Here is a 22,030-nt window from a genome sequence, read left to right on the forward strand (position 1 = left end):
GTTCAGTAACAAGTTACATAGGAGAGGGTTTTGTTTGACAGCCAATCATCAGCTATGTTCGGGTAACAAAAGGTGCAAAATTAGTTACTTCAAACTAAAAATACAAAAATATATTTATTTTAGCAACTAAGTACATACATACTGCATAGTAACGCATAGGCTCAGTACTTACCAAAATAAAACTTAACATAAAAATACTTAGATATTCCAAATAAAGTCCAATTCTGGAACTAAATAAACATTACGAGTTTTGCTTACTTGTGTCGGGTCATTTATGTGGGATACTACCGCCTTCCATTCATGGCTAAGTACATCGGGTCGATCTGGCCATTTCTATAGTCTCCCGCACTTTTGCATCGATGAAATAGTAGCTTTTACTTAAGAAATATGGACGATTTTCCCCGGGAAGTATTATAATATAATGTTCATTAATGACTTTCATAACGGGCAGCCATCTAGTTTTAGGCTTAAAGCTTTCATCACTAGACTTATGCCATTCACTCTCCGCTGAGTCTGCTTTCAATTCCCCCATTTTTTTTCTTTCTTTGCTTGCTCATTTAGTTTTTTCTTTCTTTGCCTCTCTGCAGCTCGTTCTTTTTTCAACCGTTCCATTTCTTTTTTCTTCCTCTTTTTGTTTAGGAAATACTCCTGGCAAGTGGGGTGGGGTTTTTTTCCCTTTTTTGCTTTCTTCTTGAATTTTTCTTCCCCTTCACCGGGGAAGAAAAAATGTCTCTTGAATGGACTACGAATATTTGATGGACCAGCCACGGGTTCACTGGCGATTGGAGACGAAGTATCATTACAAATCCTTATACCAGCCTTGGGTGCACTGGCGATTGGAGACGAATCACCATCACAAGTCGTTACACCAGCCACAGGTGCCCTAGCGATTGGAGATGAAACATCATAATAATTATAGTATTCCAGGCGGCCAAAGACATCATATCATCGGATTCCTCTTCTTGCAATGCCTCATCGATCAGTCTGGCCGGGTCAGGTGGAGTGATATTTTCCAACTCATTTTTTACTTTTCGTTACAGTGCGAACAGTGACTTATCATCTTTATCAGGTTCGTTGTTTTTGCGGAATGATTCAAGATTTTCCTCATCAATGTTTTTACTCAGGAACTCTCTCTAAATACCGCTTGGGTTTCTCTGATGTAACCATTGAAGGCACACTTTACGATTCTCCTGGTACTGTTACAGCTTAAGGGCTCCATGGACAAAGTCCACATTTTCGGAAATTTCTTGAGGAATTCTTTTGTACTTGTAGAGGACTGTCGTTGGTGTGACAGCCCCACCGACACTCCCTGTTACTATGTTATGCATTCTTTATCGTCGGCATTTACCTGCTGGTACACTGTCTCTATTCTTTTTTTGGCTAAGACCCTGCTCCCCTAGGGGCGGCAGGTTATATGAAAGTATGGTGAAGCAGGCAGGTTATATAAAAAAGTATGGTGAGGTAGGCTGATAAACAATTTGCGGCAAAACTAACGTTAACATTATTAATTATATGGGTACGTTATAATGACCAAAGTAAATCCTCCGTGATGCCCTGCATTTTTTTTTATCGCGTCGCTATTTCTCGTAGGTTGTCGGCTATTGTTGGCCTGCTTCATTCAGTTGCTATATATTCAGGGCTATAATTCAAGAAATTTTTGTTTTCCGAAGAAAAAATACGCCTAGGTCATCTACTGGAGAGAACCACCCTAGACACTTCTAATTAATAAATAATCATCGTTCCATACTTATGAATGTAAAAATTGTTCAAAACTAAGTGAAATAATTTTATTTAATTTATCTAGTAGTTGACCACCCTGGTCAACTACTGAAAAAGTATTAAAAAAAGTTTGAGTAGTTGACCCCCCCACAAACTTGCTTCCTTGTAAATATAACTTAAAAATTACAAATGATATCGATACTTCAATATTATGACTGCCCGTAATCCATTAACTTGATATTATGAAGCTAAAAATATTAAATTGCCATATGCTTACATCCACTGATATCCTTAACAATTTACTTAAGAAATTAAAAATAAAATGCTTACGGCGTGATGTGTTGTTTTCAAATAGCTGCTATGACGCTCCTATGACATATGGTGATGTGTAAGTTCTTCAATCCGACCACAGATGGCTTCACTTGTCTCAACTTTACAATTTAGAGCAATCCCGTGTCTACGTTTCTTATTTTGGGCATTTTATTGAAAAAAGGTCAACTACTGGTACATGGTCAACTACTGGTACATTTACCTTATATTATGTCCAATTATAACTAATAAAACCATCCGTATTAAATTTACTTTTTCTTCTGTCATGTTGACAGTTCAAGAATTCCATACTCTGGCGAATTCATGTACTCAGCAGAAAATTTACCTAATTCATGAATAAGGCAACAGGCTTGACTATTACATGAATTAGCCAAAATTTTGCGCATTTCATGTAATAGTTAATTTCGCACATTCGGTGTAACACATATATCAAATGTGATAGTTTTTCAGATATGTCTTTTCATATGAGATGATTCAGGAAAATTAGCTTATACTATGTAAGCGCGAACATTGTTTCGTCTAATTGCTTTTGAAAAGTTAAAAATATCATGAAAAAAGGTGCACAAAAAAAGCCCTTCATAGAAGTAGATGGTAAATACACACAATAATTTTGTAGGAAATTTCAATTAAAATAAAGAACAAAATTTTCTATCGTAAGGAACTAAATTTATTTTTAAATAAAGTATTAACAGTTAAAAATGTACATGAATACTTACAAATCTAAGAATGAGGTAGATCATTTTATAATAAAAATAGTTTTATAAATAATATTAGATAACTTAATTTAAAACGGTAGGTATACAAGGTGAGCCGGAATGTGCTGTTTCCCTGCACATAAATTTTGCATGCAGTTATAATACAAATTGTCTCCTTTCAGAAAAAACTCACTAAGCGCCAGTTATTTAGACCTACTTATCTAGGCAAGTACCGCTGCCAATAAATAGTGAATCTGTATATTGTATAATACAACACAATTTGAGAATATATAGTATTCTCTTATGTTTCTCAATTCTGCCAATATTTAGCAGTGTTGCTAATCACTAAACGCCCAATTTCGGTCGCTTATCGTTAAGGGATAAATAAAATGCCTCTTTTCAAATATTTAGAATTAATGATTATTTTTCAAAGCTTAAGGTAGGTATGTAAAAAAAAAATAATTTCATCGTAATTGGATTGGACACACGTGGTTCAATTTGTAAAGCACATTAGCGTGAACCGCATCCACTGGATTCGCGCTAAACCCGGGCACCGTATTTTTTTTAAATATGTTTTTTAGTGGTGTTGCCTAAAAATTATGTTATGTTCAATAAAGATTATTAAATTTGAATTTCTAAATATTTTTGATCTTTATTTATTATTTAAGATTTAAATATTCTTCTGAGGATATTGTATTTTATGTAAAGCAACTAAAACTATTACTAAACAATTTGACATACACAACCATAACTGAATTTGGTCAGATTTTGCCGACAGGGAATGATAATATCTACGGGTATGTGTGCAAACAAAAGGGCGATAAGTCTTAAAAATACAAAGTCCAGTTAATGCTCTGTTAATGTAAATATGTGTAAATATGTATAATGTTAAATATGATTTGAATCAACCCTCTGAATTACTAAATTTCACACAGAAACATGCAAGTTTTCATACAAAGTTGTCCAAAAATTTGTGATTTTAAATATCTCCCCCTTTCCCTTCGCACAAGGATATTGCACAAGTACTTTTTTCTGTATTCTTTCACAGTTGCTGGAAACGCCCTAAATGTGTAATTTGTAAAGTTTCCTTTATGTAAAAATTAAATTTAAATATGAAAAAAGGGACATTCCTTCATTCATGAAATGTTTTGCGTGTTGCCGACTTCACATGTCGACTCGGTAAATAAAGTTCAACAGTTTTTCTGACAACCGCTAAAACGATTTTTGATTTCGCCAGCTTACATGTCCATTACGCTGACTTTTGTATCAAAACGATTAGGTTGGGTTAATTATACGTTAAAACCTTATGTTAGTCATCGATCATTGATCACAGCGCCCGCATACGTCTGTCACGGAGCAGTCGGCGTCTTGTATTTGACTTTGACCAGGACAACAATTAAGTTTGGTTACATATTATACATTTACGAGATAAGGGTAATGAACATCATGGACTAATATAAGTAGAGAATGAATATGTATGTAATGTATTTATAAAAATTGTGAAGCCAGCTTTTAATGCAGTGAGACACGCCTAATGTTTTTTGGTGTTCATCAATTTTTGCGCTAATTTTCCAAGCGTTTTCAGTAAATTCTTTATACATCTTAAGAAGTATAATATATACCTCTAGTTGTTCGATAGCAATTTATTATAGTATTACCTAGAGATTGATAACACAATATAAATTATTATTATGTAGTACCATTGAATAGCTTCACAACTTTACTGTACCCAATAATAGCCATACTATACTTTTGTTGTTCTATGGTCAAAAGCCATGATTTTGGCACATTACCTGATGTGACCGATACTGAGAGTAAGAGAGAATGTCACATCAAAGTATTGAAATGTCATCCGCTGAATTAAACAGCATCAATTTTGTGAAAAACTTTGGGTCGGAGTCAGTTGGTCTGCTGGGTGAGGAGATTCAAGAGGGTGGCGTGGTCCATGTTGTCCAGAGTGTGCATGTCCACGCCGAGGGCTGCCGCCACACTGTCCATTTCCAGGCCGAAGCTTTTGAGCATGTCTACGAAACGCACCTCCTCCCCGGTGAACGGATCCAGCAGCAGCGGGCAGGAGCGGTTGCACTGCGGCCAACTGCAGCGCTCCATGTGACGGTGAGAGCACGCCTCCTTCCCCTTGCCCTTCCATTTCCTGCAAACCGATATCCGTTGAATCATTCAATCACTTTTACACTAGATCGCAAGTTTCAAACCCTCGGGTTGCAACCTCTGCTGGGTTGCCGAATACTTGGTATCTATAAAATCAATAAAAGTGCAATGCGCAATATATTCACAAACAGTCAGTTATCAAGGAAATAAATAAAAAATAAGTGTAGGTAATGTTTGACAGCAAGTAGTAAGAACACTGGTAATTCGAAATTCGCCGTAATTCTAAATTTTCCCGAAAAAAAAGGTAAAGAGAACCATACCTTTAATTCGAATTTCGTAATTCGAAATGATTTCAGAGTCCCTGGCATACAAAAATATTCAATAAATCGTAATAAATTACACTATTTCATAAGCCAGTCATTGAAAATTGTGACAGACTTTTCTTAAAAAATCAAAAATTACTTATTTTAAGAAGGTAATAAAAATAATCTCGACATTTTATGACCCAATTCGGTAGGCACATCTATGATCGGAAACAAAATTAATGAAAACCAAAAATTTTTTTTTTTAATATTTTTCCCCCATACATTTCATAATTCGTAATTCGAATTTTTTTTCGATTTTCAGTCCCATGGAATTCGTATTAACGAGGTTTTACTGTAGAAACTAGTAAAGTGAATAAGCATGTAATGAATGATAACCAATGATAACCCATACTCATGTAAAAGTTTATTTATTTTTCTGATTATTTTTTATGTGTTTTCTTCACCCTATTAAAAATGCATTGTTAGGTATGCAACTTTGGCTGAGGTCGAGAACCCGTGCCCTAAATACATACTAATAATAACTAACTAGGTACATTAAATATGTCTCAGCAAAAGTTCCGCCCACTACCCTATCGCTCTGAAATCTTTGGTAATAGATTTCTCTCGGGTCAGTCGATCTACTAAATGAGATAATGGAACTCAGGTAGAGTAGGGGCTTGGGCGTTGAAGGCGGTCAGAGAGTCCCCTCGTGGGTGTTCGGGCTGACAAAGGTTCCCGGGGCGGTTGAGGTCCACTGGTGTTGTATACACAACTTATGAATGAAAATCACAAAAATAATTTTAAAAATTGACATAATAATCGAGCAGGATCTCATGATTTGGGATTCTGACATTTGAAACCCTATCCTAGCAAGCGGGTCAGCGTAATATGCCTCCTGATATGGCAGGTAGGTACCTACTCGCTACCTTTTCATTTTAACCCGTTACATATTATTAAGATCATAATTATAGAATCGCAGAACTCAATGGATAATTCATTACTTTTTCTTCACTATTAAAGCTGAAGCTTGATGGGATACCTGATAAGAGACCTTTGAGGCCTAACAACCTTCTCGGGAAGAGTACGGAGGCGGGGTGGCGTGCGGTTCCTGCTGTGCCGCCGTCCGTTCTGGCTGAGAGAGTCGCATTTCGCTCCCTTCCTCCTTTTGTGACCGCGCTTACGCTGCCTGAAGCGTTCTCGGTCATTCGGCATTTTTCTATTTTCCCGGAACGCTTTCTCCGTTCTCCCATTCGGATTTCTCCGAAGGTTGTGAACATTTTTTCGCGAATTTTTCGGTTCATTATTTTGCCGATTCGTAGGTTCTTTGTTTCGTTTCAACTCCTTGTTGTCATCTCCTAACTCTGAAATAACATAATAACAAACAATTAATACAAACTGCATTCTTACTAATATTACAAAGGCTTAGTATCATAATAGCGTTTGTCCATTTTTCATGTTTACAGGAGAGCAAAAACAAGTTTTATTTCTACTAACAGTTAATTATTCTGAAACTAAGAGCCTTTTAAGCGATGTTTTATTGTTTTTAGATATAATATTAGTTATTTCTATGAGGTATCGTTTATTCAAATGAAATTTAAAAAAGGTCTGTGAAGCTGAATGAAACACTAATAATTAACTCTATTTATTTTGAAACTCGCACAAAGTATAAAATTTGTTTATTTACTTAAATAAATGAACTATGATGTGCTAAAATAGAGGAAGGAAAAAAGAAACCTAAATATTTTCATCCTCATAATATTCAACTCTGATAGTTTCTTCGCCTTCAAGGCATCTGCAGAATGTGTGATATTGTTCTTTTGTTATACCAGAATTACATAACTCTAGCAAATCCTTAAGTTTTTCTTTTTTAATTTTGAGGGATGCAGTGTATGCTGGATTTAACTTAAACAATTGTGACGATCTATGTGCACCTTTTCGTACTATGCAAAATGATTGAAAAATATCATCATCGTAATTATACTTAAAATAAAATTATTTTTTTCTTCTGAAAGTGGACAATCTTCAGCCAATTAATTTGCTTTCTATTACGAGGGTGGGTCAATAAGTCCTTAGAAAAGCCGACAGGTGGCGCTACTAGTACTGTAAGCGGTTTGTTTTCATGCAGCGGCACTACCGATTCAGTATGCTGCGAAGTTTCAATCAGATTGGTCGGGTTGTTGTTTTTTATTTTCGTACATTTAAAAAAAAATTTTGCTTGTTTACAAAAATGGAGAAAATTGAGTTTAGAGCTGTTATTAAACATTTTAATATAAAAGGGTTAACAGCAAAGGAAATAAAAAATGAGTTGGATTTAGTTCACGGCATATCTGCTCCTTCACTTGCAACTATTTATAACTGGTTAAATGAATTTAAACGTGGTCGTACATCAACAAAGGATGAACCACGCTCAGGACGTCCTGTAGAGGTGACTACACCAGAAATGATCAATAAAATCCACGATATGGTGTTAAGTGACGGAAGATTAAAGTTGAGTGAGATAATTGAGGTTACAGGGATCTCAAAAGGTAGCGTCATTTCTATTTTACATGACAAATTGGGCATGAAAAAAGTTTCTGCAAGATGGGTGCCGCGTTTGCTCACAGTCGACAATAAACGCAATAGGGTGGTGGCCTCTAAAGCCCTGTTGTCGCTCATGCAACGCAATCCGGATGAATTTTTTCGTCGCTTTGTGACTGTAGATGAAACATGGATACACCACTATACTCCCGAGACGAAAGAACAGTCAAAGCAGTGGATTGCGAAAGGCGAACCATGTCCAAAGAAGGCGAAAACCGTAAAATCAGCTGGTAAGGTTATGGCTACTGTATTTTGGGATGCACGTGGAATTATTTTCGTTGACTATTTGGAAAAAGGAAAAACAATAACAGGGGATTATTATGCATTTTTATTGGACCAGCTAAAAAACGAAATTGAAGAAAAACGGCCTCATTTAAACAGGAAAAAAATCCTCTTTCATCAGGACAATGCCCGTGTTCACACATGTTTACGATAAATGGCTAAAATTGAAGAATTGAAGTTCGAATTGGTCGACCACCCACTGTATTCGCCAGATTTAGCCCCCAGTGACTTTTTCCTTTTCCCAAACTTAAAAAAATGGCTAAGTGGACAACGTTTTTTTTCAAATGAAGAAGTCATCGATCGGACAAATGCTTATTTTGAGGACCTTCCGAAAACTTATTTTTCTGACGGTTTAAAAAAAATTGAGAAACGTCTAACCAAGTGTATTGAGCTTCAAGGAGATTATGTTGAGAAATAAAAAAAAATACAAAAATAAAAACTGTTTTAATGCTTTTTTCTAAGGAATTATTGACCCACCCTCGTATTATCGACTGTTTTGTTTTTATATATTTATTCTGCATTTCACTGAAGTTCAACTCATAAACATCATTATTTCCTCTGTTTAGATGTTAATTATACTACTGTATACCATCCTGCAGGATCATAAATATTGATTCCTTTTACTTATCTTTCAATGTATGCATGCACCGAGTCACACTTAACATAACAGAATGACCCGGCTCAAAAAAACGGTATGTCTAATACCCGAACAGCATGGAGCAACATAGTCACCATGTTAATATTTATACTTTGTTACCCCTCCTTGAGTCAGAAAACAATGTAACAGAACGACTATCAGCTATCATTTTTAAATGCTTGAACATGCAGGAGGCTATTTCAATACACCCTCGTGCCACATATAATTTGAAGCTCTTCTTGAATTTACGTTGTATACAGTCAAATTGTAAACAGCTAACCTACGTTTATAGAAAACTGCCTTTGTAACTGTGGAAGAGTAATAGCGGGCAGCTTCCATGTCAAACTCAAAGAGATGACACACATTGTTTATCGCCTTCTCTTCGATAAAATTTTATAATTTCGAGTAGATTTCTTATGAAGTAAATGGAAATCATAGCCTCGTTGACAAATAGTTTTTTGTTCTGCGCTGTTATTTTCAAATTTAAAGCACAATATATCACATTGATCTTTTCTTGGAGTATGAAAAAAGAAATTGAAATCTTTATTAAAAACATCCCTGTAATAGTTTAATACTACATTTTGTCAGGATAATATCCTTCATTAATGCAATCTTCATTATACAAAGCATACATGTTTTGCAAATTCAAATCATGAGAGAGGTATTTCTTAAGTGGCTCTTTTCTGACAATGACAAAATGTTGGTTCTTATCTGTTCTCTTGATAAAGCTGATCTTTTTATCTGAGGAGTATTGATACCAGTTGAAGGTCTCCCACAGGAGACCACCTCAAAGGGCGGACCGAACCATCAACTTTCCTAAAACACCACAGCCTACGTCAACTCTTCGCAGCTCTCGCGACACTCAAGAAGCGGAGCCTACCTCCGCTGAAATTTCATAACTTTAAATTCGTCTGCGCCCCCGCCAAAATTCAAACAGACTTGACACAAGCTACTGAAAACGGCCGCTCGAAACAGTGCCGCCACGAAACAAAGAAATCCGTCGGAAAAACAGGGAGGTTAGCAACCGACACTAACAACAGCGCCATGACGCCGCGGATCCCAGACTTTTGATGCGCGCGGAATGTGTTCTTCTGGCCTCGGACGTCCTACAGCCAACATCTCTCTCGCGTACCACAGTACAGAGCGCCATATTGCCGCGTCCGCCATTTTGACTATTCGCACATCACCCTCAAGCTAGCGGCGTACCTACAATACAGCCAAGCCGTACACCGACTGCCGTGGCCATCAGCATCATTGACTTCCTAAATTGCTTGACTTAGAACTTATAATAAACCAGCATAAACAGCATACACCGTGCGTTTCTGTCCCCCCCACCCGCTTTTTGGCCATGATATTATTACGGTCTGCCATCTCCGCCTAAGCGCGAAGACGGCCGGTGATAGTATGACGTCCAAGTTGGTCTCTAGTTACAATATTGGATGATTAATGAAACAACATACAAATGCGCTGGAAATATTGAATACGCCTAGAAAAAATCATGGCAAACCTGAATTTTAATCATGAAATATTTCTTTGTCAACTTTCATCGAGATAGTCCTCGAGTACAGGTTCCTTCAGAAGTACTCTCTTCTTTAAGGTCAGCTATGTATTGTCTCTGTTTGTTTATGTCGCTAATTTCTGAGAAGTTTTTAAACATTGTCTGCTAATACTTTGCATTTACGAGCACATTTTGAAGTCTTTATACAACATTTTCTTGTCAGGATTATTCTTACCAGAAATTGAAAAATAATGTTTTAATGTTTTTATTTATGATTCAAAAAATCCAAGAGGCTTCAAGGGAATTCGAAGTCTACTTTACAGCTACATTATCGTTGGAATAAAAGGCATGGACACAATCACAATGCCTTTTTTAAGACTTGTTTGATTGGACAACAACTGTTTCCAGTCAAACCAGAAGTAAAGAAATATGTATTGTGATGAAAAAGACAGCTTTTAAAATATAATAGCACTAAAAGAACTAGATGAACATAAAGTACCACCCAAAAAATTTGTCCTGAAAGACATGGCTCTAAAGTTTAAATCAATGATGCAATTCAAAAAATTGAAAGTATGGACTCAGACGCCGATAGATCTCTGAAGGTATGCCGCCTCATTCAGTAAGCACTTGCCTGTTATAATGAATTTCTACTTACAAAGTAGGTGGCGGAACGGAACCCCGCCGAAAGTCGAGAACTCACTGTGTTTGCCAGACCCAGGATTCGAACCTTGGACCGGCGACATTATGTGAAGTGAAAAAAAGTTGTTTACTTTTGGGTCGGACATTTTGTGGAACATCTTGAGAGTAGTCAGTTAGAGCTGCTGTTCTCCTTCTTCCCGATCGGATGAGATGTCTCGCCGGAACGCCCCCGCCGCTGTTCTTAGATTGATTTCTGTGAACGTGAGCAATGCAATTTTATAATTCACTTTCGGTTGACTTTCAATAATTTATAGACACAAGTAAAGCAAAAAAATCAGAAGGCCTTAAGTATTGGTCCGTTTTAATCTGTGAGAGAGTTTTGAATGAAGTACAATAATTGCAATGGTTAGGTTAGGTATATGATATTTAAGAAAATCTGATTACCTCAGTTTTGCGAAAGTAATACATGGATTCGCTTATAATATTGTATAAATAATATGTATTTCCGATTGCCTGAAACAGACTTTTACTTTTGCATTTGTAGTCAGAGATGTCGATAGGCGTCTCAAGGTACGATTAATTAATTTTATTATTCTATAATTTTCTCATAATGAGGGGTTACATATTAAATTTAATGTGTTAAAACACTAGATGAAAATTAAGCTAAAAAAAATGTTACTAAAGGTAATGATTAAATTAGTTATAAGTCATTTCACATTGAAGATTAATTTGTAGGTAACATCACACTTTTGTAGTCTGAGAATAATTTGTCAGTGCTGCACTGAGATAAACACGTCTTTTATTAGTAGCTACTGCAATCGTAATATAAGTTTTTAATCTACACCATTTTATAAATAAAAAAAATTAATGAGAAAGCTTCCTTTTCTTCTTTTTGTGTCATTCTTTATCGTAGATCAGCCATCATCGGGCGATTTTTAGTTTATCATCTGCTACCATGAACGATTTGGTGGAATATTTGTCTAGTTAATGTACTCTCCTCACATATTTTTATTCCTATACATTCTCACATATGAAACCAATCTTGGTTACAATTTTCCGGTGGCTCGACTCTGCAGAACCTTAAATCTTTACACTGGTCGAGTGGATCCATTCTGTTCTCTTGCCTCTTTCAAATTAAGTTGCTCCAAAATCCATGATTAAATTGTATCTGGACGACTACTGTTTCATTGAATTTTTTTTTCTATTTTCTATTTACTGCTGATGTGTTTTTCTTTCTTTTTTAACCATTTACAATAACTCTCCAATTATTATATTCTTTACAGTTGCACCTATATTTGACCTAATTTAATTTGATTTATTAGGACCATCACATATTATTTTATTCTTATATTCTGTCATTGATCCTGTTGGCTGAGCTAAATAAATAAAAACAAAAAGTTTGACATTACCAGCTCGGTAATCAATGGGTGAAAGGAAAAATTAATAAAACGGAGAGCTGAATGACCTGTTGCGTCTTCTGGCCGTGTCAGCATCCCAGCAGTGCAGAGCGTCGGCCACGGAGACTCGGTCCACTTTAACCTGCAGCCAGTGACGCGTGGTGAGGACGGAGTGCGAGACGCAGGAAGGTGCAAAGACGGCAGACACATTGGCGAAGGAGGCGCGCAGGGCGTTGCCCATCCGGTGGATGTAATCCCACTGCTGGGGGGTCGAGGGGGAACCCACGTTGTCCGCCGTCATCTGCGCTTCGTCGAACAGCCACTGGAATACAAACAGCGGGGCTGCCCCACACATATATCCTTTAATTTATTGTTCAGTTACATTTTTATTTTGGTTCATTTCCTTTTCTGAATATATTTTTCTTCTGTTCTGTTCTTTGATTGGCGAAAACGGCCTTTTGGAATGATGTAAATAGCAAGTAACTGAACAGAATAAAGCATCCAGCATTGCAAACTTAATGTTTTTTTGGGTCTAGTCGGTTATGTGGAATACAGTGGAAAACACATTTTGAAAATACCCTATATGCTGGATTATTTGTTAGTTTAGATTAGGTTAGGTTAGGTTTGGTTTGGTTAGGTTATCCTAATAAATAATCCACTATATCGGCTATTTTCAAAATGTGTTTGCCGCTGTATTCCACATAACCGACTTGTACCGTTTTTTTGCGTTGCGTTTGCGTTTTTTAAAATATGCATTTGGCGTAAATTCAAATTTTATTTACATATTATAGTGAACATTACAAAATATTATTAATTTAAGGCTATACCTCAGTTGAGGCATGGTCTAAAAGGATCGTGGCTAGGCAATGCGCGGATTGCGGGTCGCGGGTGCAAATGACGCATGCCGACCGAAATATAATTTGTCATATAAATCCAACATGCCTCCATTTAATGTTCTGTTTATTGTTCTATTAGTAACAATAATAATATATTCATTGATATGTTTTCTTTTTAAAGTAAATGGGTAATGTTTTTAGTCATCTTTACACGATTTAAGAATTAATACCCCCGTCGCCATCACAAAACAAAAAAACAAAATGACGTATTGACACCTCGATGTTCGCTCTCAGACTGCAGCGAGTCCAAAATTTCATTGCGCATATAATTGAAAATTATTTACCGTTTCACTGAAGTATCGCCTTAAGATGTTCACAACATGATATTTAAAAACAAAGAAATACTATTAAAACAGAATTATATAAAAAGAAATAGATCAGGTGTTATTAAACAGTAGAAAAGTGTAAATAGTTGTCGACTACCGCCACTGCAGTCCAGTTCAGTGCGGGAAGGTACATCATGGGTTATTTAGGGACAGTAAATTGAAGAAGAAATAACACAACATTTAAGAATAGATTCCGCGGAGATAACAAAATTATATTATTATCTATAATTAGGTAAGAGCTACTATTATGGGCCAGCTTCAATTATTGGCCACTTGCAGATAAAATCTAGTTTTTTAAGATATTAAATCAACATTGCCATCTGTTAAGTTATTAAAAAATCTCGTCAATTGTTCCTCCGTTGGTAAAACAGATAATTGTTACTTTTAGCATTATAAAACAACCTCAAAACCGCATTTGTATCTGACAGTTCGAGCGAAACCGTGAAATAAGTGCGATTTGTTGTAAATTGTACAAGGACATGACTTCTGTTAAAAGGTATGTTTAACATTTAATATCATACAAAATGCTAATCCAATTGACAATTATAATATATGCATTTGATTTATGTATACATCATTAGACATATATTTTGGAAAAAATAGGTGGGTAGGTATATTATGATGGTGGCCAATAACTGATTCCAAAATATGTCGATTTTCCTTTATCGGCCGGCCTTGCTAATAATAGAATATGTGACTAATTAGTAAAGTATTACATATATTTTTATTAGTTGAATAGTGTTTTAACAGTATTATTAATCATCTTTGTTTTTATTATATTTCTCCGACATTCGTAGATAAATGTTGGCCACCTGGCCCATAATTGTAGTTTTGATGGCCGATAATAGAAACTTTTTTCTTGATTGTTCCAGAATAAAAATGCATCAAAATAAACGAATGAAATATAGTCAAGAACTGAAGAATAAAAGAAGCAATAGAGTATATGAATGACCATAGTGAAGAGTCTTTGTGTTCAGTAACAAGAAGATTTGAAATACCAAGAAGCACACTAAAATTCCTTCCGCAAAAATCCTCTACTGAAAAGTTTTGTATGCTGTTCCGACTGTGAGAAAACTTCAATGATTCTCATTTATCCTTTATGCTACGTCAAGATGTTTGTTAACTTCTATTAGCTAGGTATAAGATCTCTTTTGAATTTTTGAAATCAATTTCCAACAAGCTCTACGTATTTAATTAAATATGCCTATCTCACTGTAACTCAATGTGAATGTGTTCTTTGTATTTCTAAGTAATATGTTACGTATGTCTAATAAAATGACGATAAAGTTGCATTAAGTACTTGATTGAACACTTAATAATGATGTGTGATCATAATATTACGTAAACTGTTTTTTAATTTTTGTTTAAATAATGTTATTACAGCAATTTCGGGGTGGCCAATAATTGCATCTTTTGGTGACCAATAATTGAAAAAAGTGGCCAATAATTGTAGATTTCTGCGTTTTTTTTTGATTATTTTTTTTATGATGTAAAATATATTTTTTTAAATGTTCTGATAAATAATTATTATAAACAAATAAACAATTTAACAAATAATATTTTTTTATTTCACCTTCCTAATGATATCTGTCCACAAAAAAATAACAAAGTTGGAAAAATCCTTAACTGGCCAATAATTGTAGCTCTTCCCCTATTGTTGTAAATAAAAAATAGGTGAGATTTTTATTTTATTTGTAATAATACTCTGAAGTAATGAAGTAAGTACCTTTGATTGTTGGGTAGAGTCTGTATCCGAAATAGCATCTCCAGGGTTCCTGTCGGTAGACATCGACACAGCGTTTCGGTAATGAGCCCTGCCAAAGAACGTGACCTTTTTTGATAGCATCCACTGCGGGGAGCGTGTTGGGGCTGAAAACCATTGTAAACGAGACATTTTTTATTGTTAACAAATCTAATAGAATGATTCCAATTTGTAATTATACATTATATTGATAATAATTCAATTCAATTCAATTCAATATTATAAATTTATTTACACTATTATGAACATAATTATTATACAAAATCATAAATGGTACAAGAAACTTCACCATGTGTGCTAAGTAAGCTCTATATTACTAAGTATTTAGTCAACATTCATCTAAATTAACTAATGTCACCTGTACACGTGCATGGAAGGGAGACGCGATGTTGTATGGTACTATTTGACAGGTCGTGAAAATCGGTAGGTTTTTTTTAACAAAGACTAACGTCACTTTGCTGTTTCTGAATTCCTGAAACCTGTTGAGAAAAGCTTCCCTCATATTTAAAATTGTTGTTTTGAAATTGCAAATGTCAATATCAGAATTATTTTCTTGGCGTTGTTTCAGCAGGCATAGAAAGTGAATCAAAGATTCTCTTTCGAAATCTTGAGAAAAATGGGATAATTTTTCGAATGAAATAACTTATTCTAACATAAAAAAATTGTGTTTTCTTTCCCCTGAAGTTAACGATTAAGCTGATTTAGATGAGACGTAACGTCGACCAAGAAATAAAACTTTTGGATCAACTGATCGTCTCTTATTTCTGGATAGTGAACACCCTTCTCAAGGAGAAATGCTTAAATTTCTGTTAATCAGGAAGCGAAACGTTTTAAAACGTTTCCCCTTGATAACCAACGTACCTACCTTGTTATACTCACTCTCCATGTCAACTAAAAAGTTTTTAAATCGGCGATTATTAAGAGCTTTAGCTATAATGGAGTTGATAATCTTAATCACCAAATTTCTTCTGGAAATGTCTGCCCACAAAGCGCTTCTTGACGAATGTTGCAACGGTAAGCAAGTATCTAGTGATTCAAAATAGCAACAATCCCTTTTCTAACACTGGTCATACTTTTCACTCTGTTGAAATTGACACAATTGTATCGAGTGGAATATGATGTTTTTCCATGCACTTAATTACAGCATTTGCAATATCCTCTCCTCGGGTTTGACCTTTGAGTGGCAATAATCCTAAAAGTTCTTCTTTAGGACCTGTAGATGAAATACATCGTCCAAAAAGTAAAATTTGTGCTGTATCATTTATGTCACAAGACTCGTCAACACTACAACTATTGATAAAACTGTTCAATTTAAGATCTTTGACTTGCTGGTTGGTTGTATTTGAAGACATTTTGACTGTTCTATCTTACAATGTTTTATCCCGTACGTCATCATTTGTGGTTGCAATTTGGTGACCACTGGCCTAGGAGAACAAAAAGCTGATCTTGATCTGACTTAGGTAGTCATCAGAGACACTGACTGGCAAGCATGACATAGTCCTCATTTGTACCACGTATAGTAAAGAAAAATACGTAGTCAAATAAAGATCTTTTCCAACATTTAAACAACATTATGTAACCATACCTATCTAAAAGACAGTCAGTTGGATAAAATATATCATAATAATACATATAGCACTCCGACATATCAGTCGGAATTCTAAATAATCTAAATATATATTTTGTAAATTACAAGCAAACAACTCCTGATTCATAAGATAGTTATCAGGGACACAGGTTAATTGGTTTATACTTACAAGCAAGAATCTTATGGCATAATTGGAACAAATTTAGAATCTTTAAGACACTTTCAATAATTTTATTCATGACTGTCTTTTAAAAGATCGTGCACCAAAAACCAAAAACATGGGATCGGTGCTAGGTTCATTTGAGTAGAGCATGCTTCGCAGAATCATTGAAATTATCAATGACTGACGGCGGTGATGGAGATACAATCAAGCGAGCTGTACACATTGTACAGTGCATCAAAGTATTTGAGATATTTGAGAAGACGTAAATGAAGACCCGGTCGACCTCGAAAAAGATGGAGGGATCAAGGCCTGAACAAAAACGATGCATGAGTGCGAGTGAGAAAGTATTCGGCACCCTTATAATCTCTGCGACACGCGCTAGAGTAAGATAAAAGGTCTACATATTTTTAAGTTGGTTTCCAAAAATATCGCCGGTAAATCGTGCTGAATCGCTTCACGTAGCGTGTTGTTCGTGTTGCTAAATTTGCTATTTTTTGTGTTAAACATAAAGTCAGTGGTAAATATTTTTAGTTAATTAAGTAGGAAAGGTGGTTCTGCATGTTGTATTAAAATATGGTAGCCGTACTGGTAAGCAAGAAGATGGTATTACGTTTCATAAGTAAGTTGATACATGTTCGTGACAATTTATTTGTATATTATTATTTATTTCAATATCAGTGACCTAGTGTTTCTTTAAAATAACTTAAATTATGGATATATTTACCTAATTGGTTGCATTTTGACCGCTTAAAAGTACTATATAACGTAAAAAAACAGAAAATTATATTTTAATTCTGAGCGTCTAGTGCGAGCACTTTGGGCGAGCACTAGCGAAATGGTCTATGGTCTCGAACATTTATAGGCGAATGCGTTCGCTCGCCCACAAACCAAATGCACGGCACGTAGCTTCATTTAGCAATGCAACGGGTGGCGTCTATATGTATCTATAGTCTATGGGAGGGATAGTGTCGTATTGGATGTAAGCAATGAGGTTTGATGTTTTTCGCTGTGGTCATAGATATGCATTTGAACCTAAAGAACCTCATTGGCTGCGAACTGTTCTACACCGATCAACTCACACCTCATTTGCTGCATACCACTTAATACCGATGAGCCGACCGATAAACGCCTTTGATTGTTTTACTATGGTGTCCGCGTTAAGTATGTGCGAAATTAGCTAAAAGCTTATCCTATATTAAGGTAAATCAAGGGATTTAAAGATCTTACTAGTCCAAAACTAAGGTAACTGGCTTGGACACTCTACCATTGATTGTCACATTGTTACAAATTAAACAACACTTGCCTTCCACCATTACAAAGAAATAATATGTTTCCTAATTTCACATTACTCCTGAAAATGATGTTTTGGTTTTCTTTTGGATACTCATTACACTCTTCATTAAACAATTCTCCCACTGTGCAAAAAGCTGCATGACAGTAAAGGAAAACTACGCTTTATTTTAAAAAGTGGGGATTCACATCTTTTTTCTCAGTCCTGTGGCTGGCTGTGAGTGATTTAATTTGAATTCAGTGATACGGCGAGGTCACGTGGACCACCTCATAGTTATTTTTTTGTGTAAGATAGGTAAGAAAATAAATTAATATAGGAATGGTTAATGCTTCAATGCTTCAATGCTCCCTCTTCAAAATGTCAATGTTAACATGCCTGATGGGTATATCTTCTTCTTATTGTGCCATCCCCTAGCGGAGGTCGGCCAACATCAAGGCAATCTTATCTTTGTCGTCTGCTACCCGGAACAGTTCAGTGGAGCTGCACTAGTACCAATCACGGAGGTTCTTAAGTCACGAAATGCGGCGCCATCCTCTGCTACGCTTCTCATTGATCTTTCCCTGAATGACAAGTTGGGGAATGCTGTATTTTTGTCCTCTCATAATGTGCCCGAGGGACTGTAGTTTCCTGGTTTTGATACTACGTAGAACTTCTCGGTTCTTCTCCATTCGATTGCGAACTTCAACATTTGTCACCCGGTCAGTCCAAGGAATTTTGAGGATGCGTCTTGTAACGTAGGTTTTGTGTCAAGGTTTATAGAGGAGATATATACAGAGGCCGGCTAGCCAGTATAAAAGGCTACTACCTTCCGGTCGTGGGTTTTTTGAGTACCAACGGCCGTTATCAAATTTCATTTCTCCGGAACGTAAATATCTAAAGGATAAACCAATGTATAATACCCAGCACGGATGCTGGAAGGTGGGCGCCAGCCCCTAGATCTGAGAAGGCTATAAATTAGGGAGTCTAGGAGCGAAATAAAAGTTTAAGTTGAGTTCAAGATATAAGTCATATATTGTCGATAAGTTTGACAGGTAAATTACAGGTTAGAAAAATGAACAATTGCAGCTAACGGATCAAACCCTGAATAACGAGAAAATAAACTCTGACAATCCCGCGAGGGGGATTAATAAATAATGGAACAAATGGAACGATACAGCTTACGATAATCCAGGTCTCCTTGGTGGAACCAAATTCCGACGTCGGCGAGCCTTTGTCCGGGCGTTATCTTTACGTCGGTAAGCCATCTCCAATTCGGGCGGACCGAAAAAGCCCACTGCAGCACGTCCGTCCTGCCTCGAGGTCCCCACACGTAAGCCCCGTGTCACCAGCCTGTCGTCTCCTTAATCGATTATTAATTTATCTCCGTACAAATTCGCCAATCACAACACCAAAAAACAGCAACTCATTTCCGTCGCCAACCGTCATCTTGCTTTTGCCTCCTTCTCCGTGTTGCCAGCGTAAAACTTGTTTTCCTTAGTGTGGCAAGTTAATATAACATGACAGTCTATATAGCCACATCTCGAAAGCTTCAAGTCTCCGTGACATCTCTTGGTTTAGCGTCCATACTTCCATACCATAGAAAAGAATTGAGAGAACATAACAATGTGCCATACGCAGTCTCAGACCTAGGTTAAGATCTCGATTGCTAAGGAGGCGTCTCATTTTGAGAAAGGCGCTCCTTGCGATCTCAATTCTAGTTTTTATTTCTTGAGACTGGTCCCATTTCTCATTGACCCATGTACCTAAATATTTATAATGGGTCACACGTTCGATTGGTTCGCTGTTAATGACAAAATCTGTGTTGGTGTCTGGTGTCGCTATTTTTGATACTAGTAATAGTTTTGTTTTCTTGAGGTTCATTTTTAAACCATAAGAATTACTGACCTCATTAACCTTTTCTACCAGTTGCTGTAAACTCTTTAAACTATCAGCAATCAGCACAGTATCATCGGCATATCGTATATTGTTAATATGTTTGCCATTAACCATAATACCCACCGATTCACCTTATAAGGCTTCCTTGAAAATAGCTTCTGAGTACATGTTAAATAACAGAGGTGACAATATATACCCCTGTCTTACACCGCGACAAATTTTTACCTCTCCACTGATTTCGTTTTCGATCTCAATATTCGCTGTTTGATTCCAATATAAGTTAGATATCAGTTGAATGTCTCTTGCATCGATGCCTTTCTCCTGTAAGAGTTCGAGAAGTTTAGGATGCCTAACAGTATCGAATGCTTTCTCGTAATCGATGAAACACATATAAATATCAACATTCGGTTAATAGTTTTGTTCCCGTGCTGTTCCAATGCTATTACAACTCAAATCGTGGATGGGTAATGTTAATATAATACAGGTGTACGCTCCAACTGCCGGCAAAGATGACGATGTTATAAAAGAATTCTATGAACAGATAAATGAAATTCTAAATTCGACGAAAGATAATGAAGTTACCTTGATTATAGGAGATTTCAACGCAAAGATTGGTAAAGATAAAAGTGGAGAGTTCGTAGGAGAATTTGGTCTAGGACAAAGAAATTATCGAGGAGAAAGATTACTACAATTTTTCCAGGAACAGAGTATGGTTGTATGTATGTTGTATGGATGTATTGTATGAACAGGGCGATTGTATACATGGAAATCCCCACAAGATGATGGCAATAACATTGTAAGAAATCAAATAGACTATAATATTAATTCGCAATTGTTACAGAAATAGCGTAACATCTACTAAAACTTATCCAGGTACTGACATCTCATCTGACCACAATCCTGTTGTAGCTACAGTAAAAATTAGATTAAAAAGATTACTGAGGGAACCACGCGCAACCCAACGTGTTGACATTAATCAACTGAAAGATCCCGAAGTCAAACAACAAGTAAAAAGTGCACTGAACACAGAAATAGAACAAATAAAAACTTCAGTCATTACATCCTCTGACATAACAGACAAGTGGGACAGGATAAAAGATGTGTTCTCCTCCATATCTAATAATCAATTAGAATATAAAAGAACAGCTAAGAAGCAAAAATGGATGACAGATGAGATTCTGTCATTAATGGACGAAAGAAGAAAATGGAAAAATAAAAATGAAACTCAATGTAGGAGAATTCATAATACCATAAAAAGTAAAATTCGTACAGCTAAAGAAGAATGGATGTCCGACCAATGCAAAGAAATTGAAAATCTCAAACGAAAATACAATTCCTTTAATATGCACAAGAAGATAAAGGAAACATTGGGAATTACAAGAGGAACCTCATCAACTATCTTGACAGACGAAGATAGGCGTATTATATTAGATATAGAAAAGAAGCTGATTTGTTGGAAGACATATATTGAAAATCTGTTTGATGATGATAGGAGACCTATTGGCTATACTTTTAATGAACGTGAACAAGCCCCATGCAAAAATAGGGCAGAAATAATAAACGCAATACGAAATTCTAAAAATGGTAAAGCTGTCGGCCCTGATAATATTTACAACGAAATGATAAAATTATTAGAAGAAGATCAAATTCTCATCGATTTGTTTAATAAAATTTACGAAATGGGCATAATTCCCGATGATTGGTTGAAAGCATCATTCATCACTCTACCAAAAACGGCGAATGCAAAGGAGTGCAGTGAGTTTAGAACAATAAGTTTGATGAGCCACATGTTAAAAGTTTTATTAAAAATCATCCATAATAGGATTTTTCGAAAATGCGAAGAAGACATGGATGACACACAATTTGGCTTCAGAAGTGGTTTGAGCACTCGCGAAGCACTTTTCAGCTTGAATGTTCTAGTGCAAAGATATACTTTATTCT

The 22,030-nt window shown here is 35.9% G+C and overlaps 1 protein-coding gene across 1 annotated transcript in view; it reads right to left on the minus strand.

Annotated features, from left to right (window-relative positions):
- Positions 1 to 4,105: 4,105 nt before the first annotated feature.
- LOC147068852 (palmitoleoyl-protein carboxylesterase NOTUM-like) overlaps positions 4,106 to 22,030 on the minus strand; it is a 34,497-nt gene continuing 16,572 nt past the window's right edge. The window contains exons 6-10 of the mRNA XM_085951551.1: positions 15,137 to 15,279; positions 12,257 to 12,530; positions 10,923 to 11,044; positions 6,198 to 6,519; positions 4,106 to 4,896 (exon numbers count right to left, since the gene is read on the minus strand). Coding sequence (XP_085807677.1) covers positions 4,644 to 4,896; positions 6,198 to 6,519; positions 10,923 to 11,044; positions 12,257 to 12,530; positions 15,137 to 15,279 — 1,114 coding nt within the window. The 3' untranslated portion in view covers positions 4,106 to 4,643. The remainder of the gene's footprint in view (positions 4,897 to 6,197; positions 6,520 to 10,922; positions 11,045 to 12,256; positions 12,531 to 15,136; positions 15,280 to 22,030) is intronic.

Source organism: Rhyacophila brunnea, unplaced genomic scaffold, assembly GCF_057557595.1.
Source record: "Rhyacophila brunnea isolate RB1 unplaced genomic scaffold, BYU_Rbru_1.0 scaffold_24, whole genome shotgun sequence".
Lineage (NCBI taxonomy): Eukaryota > Metazoa > Arthropoda > Insecta > Trichoptera > Rhyacophilidae > Rhyacophila > Rhyacophila brunnea.